Consider the following 2,290-nt stretch of genomic DNA (forward strand, 5'->3'; position numbering starts at 1 on the left):
CTGTAGTTCCAGTTACTCGGAAGGCTGAGGTGGAAGGATCGCTGGAGCCTAGCAGGTCGAGGCTATGGTGGCCGGGAGCAGCCACTGCACTCCAGTCTGGGTGACAGAGTAAGACTCCAACTTAAAAAAATAAATAAATAAAAGAGTGTTTGTAGCAGCATTATTCATAATAGCCAAAAAGTGGATTGAACAACTGATGAATTAGTATATTAAATATGGTATATTCATACAATGAAATATTATTTGGAAATAAAAATACATGCAGTACTTACCAATATATACTACAACACAGAAGAACTTTGAAAACTTTATGCTAAGTGAAAGAAGCCAGTCACAAAAGGTCACATGTTATATGATTCTTTTAATATGAAGTGAATAAACTAGGCAAATTCATAGAGATAGAAACTATATTAGCGGTTGCCTAAGACTGGGGAAGAGGATGGGGAGATTGGAGGTAACAGCTAAGGGTGCGGGGTTTCTTTGTGGGGTAATGAGAATGTTCTAAAATTGATTGTGGTGATGGTTGCATAGCTCTGTGGATATACAAAAGCTATTGAATTGTACACTTTAAATGGGTGAATTATATGATATGTGAATTATATTTCATTACAGTTGTTTAAAAATGAGCATTCTTGGCCACGTTCAGTGGCTCATTTACGCCTATAATCCCAGCACTTTGGGATTGTCTGAGCCCAGGGGTTTGAGACCAGCCTGGGCAACTTGGCAAGACCTCATCTCCACAATAAATATTTTAAAAATAGCCACGCGTTTTGGCTACTTGGTTTCACCTACTTGGGAGCTACTTGGAAGGCTGAGGTGGAAGGATTGCCTGAGCCCAGCAGGTCAAGGCTGCAGTGGCCGTGAGTGTGCCACACTGCCTTCCAGTCTGGGCGACAGAGTAAGACTCCAACCAAAAAAAAAAAAAAAAAAAAAAAGCAGATTCCTGAGCCCCAACCTAAACGATGCTCAATTTCCTGGAAGCGCTTTCACGGTCTTCAAACGCCTTCCAGAATCATAGTTTTGAAAAAAGTACTGCAGCTGAGACATTGCAGGTCTCAAGCAGTTAGGTTTCATTTTCCTTCCCGTGACATTGAAGTCAGTTTCACTTTCCAGTTTCCAGTTCCCTTCCTTCAGAAACCGAGAGTAGTATCAGCTGATGCACTCCCCATTCCACCTCCTCCTTATTTACTTGAGACCGACAGGAAGATCACCAGTTTCCCAGCATTTCAGCACATCGAAAGGACGCAGAGGGAGGCTGCAGTCATGAGGTGAGTGAAGCAGGAATGTAAAACCACTCTTGTTGAATACAAATTGTAAACTGAGCTTCTTACCCTGCAGGCAAGATCCTGAACTGCGCCGTTATCAATGTCTGAGCCTTATCCGCTGTTTGCTTCTATTTTTAAAATTTCTGTGTGTGTGGTTTTTTGTTTTGTTTTGTTTTGGTTTTGGTGTACACATACAGGATCTTTATACTGCTAGAACTTTTCCCTGGACGGGCAGAAGTAGGAGCAGGGATGATAGGGAGGCTTGGCAGAAAAAGTTAGAATCCCTCAGGCACAAAGTTTGCTGATTCTATAGCCCTAAGGGTTAATTAATCTTGATGGGATTTTCTGTTTGTTTTAAAGGACTAGGTCAAAGGCTTTTTTTCTTGTAATTTTAAAAGGAAGCAAACGTTATTTTCAATAGCTATTGTGAAAGATGGGATTAGTACTGCCAAGCCAATTCTTGTAGAAGAAAAAGTTATCTTGATACATTTGATCATTGTCAGATGGGAAGTGGGAAAAAAAATTCTTATAAATGGGCTTTTTTTTCATTTCTTATATGAATACAAAATCTAAAGCTTGGAGTCTATTTTTGTTGCTGTAGTGAATGCTAGTTAGCAGCAGAAAATAATTTCTCCTCAAAAAATAAAATGACCCAAGCTCTGATCTAATATACTGGTCTAATCCCTGATGGAAAGCAGATCAGTGGTTGCCTGGAGGAGGTGGGGATTGGACAGGAAGGCTCACAGAGGAATCTTTGGGAAGGTAGGAATAGTTTATAGGGAGATTATGGAGGTGGTTATATAGGTATAAACATCTGTCAAAATCATCAAACTGTACACTTAAGATGGGTGCATTTCATTGTATGTAAAGTATAATTTCAGTAAACTTGATTTAAAAATCAAGTTGATTTTTAATTTCAGTAAACTTGATTTTTTTTTTTTTTTTTGAGTTGGAGTCTCACTCTTTCGCCCAGACTGGAGTGCAGTGGTTGCTCCCGGCCACCGCAGCCTCTACCTGCTGGGCTC

At 40.1% G+C, this 2,290-nt stretch overlaps 1 protein-coding gene across 1 annotated transcript in view; it reads left to right on the top strand.

Annotated features, from left to right (window-relative positions):
* The first annotated feature begins 1,216 nt into the window (after positions 1-1,216).
* The window catches only part of IFIT3 (interferon induced protein with tetratricopeptide repeats 3), a 14,154-nt gene continuing 13,080 nt past the window's right edge, over positions 1,217-2,290 (top strand). Inside the window, exon 1 of the mRNA XM_008071409.1 lies at positions 1,217-1,268. Coding sequence (XP_008069600.1) covers positions 1,264-1,268 — 5 coding nt within the window. The 5' untranslated portion in view covers positions 1,217-1,263. The remainder of the gene's footprint in view (positions 1,269-2,290) is intronic.

Source organism: Carlito syrichta, unplaced genomic scaffold (assembly GCF_000164805.1).
Source record: "Carlito syrichta isolate Samal-C Ts95f unplaced genomic scaffold, Tarsius_syrichta-2.0.1 Scaffold314310, whole genome shotgun sequence".
Lineage (NCBI taxonomy): Eukaryota > Metazoa > Chordata > Mammalia > Primates > Tarsiidae > Carlito > Carlito syrichta.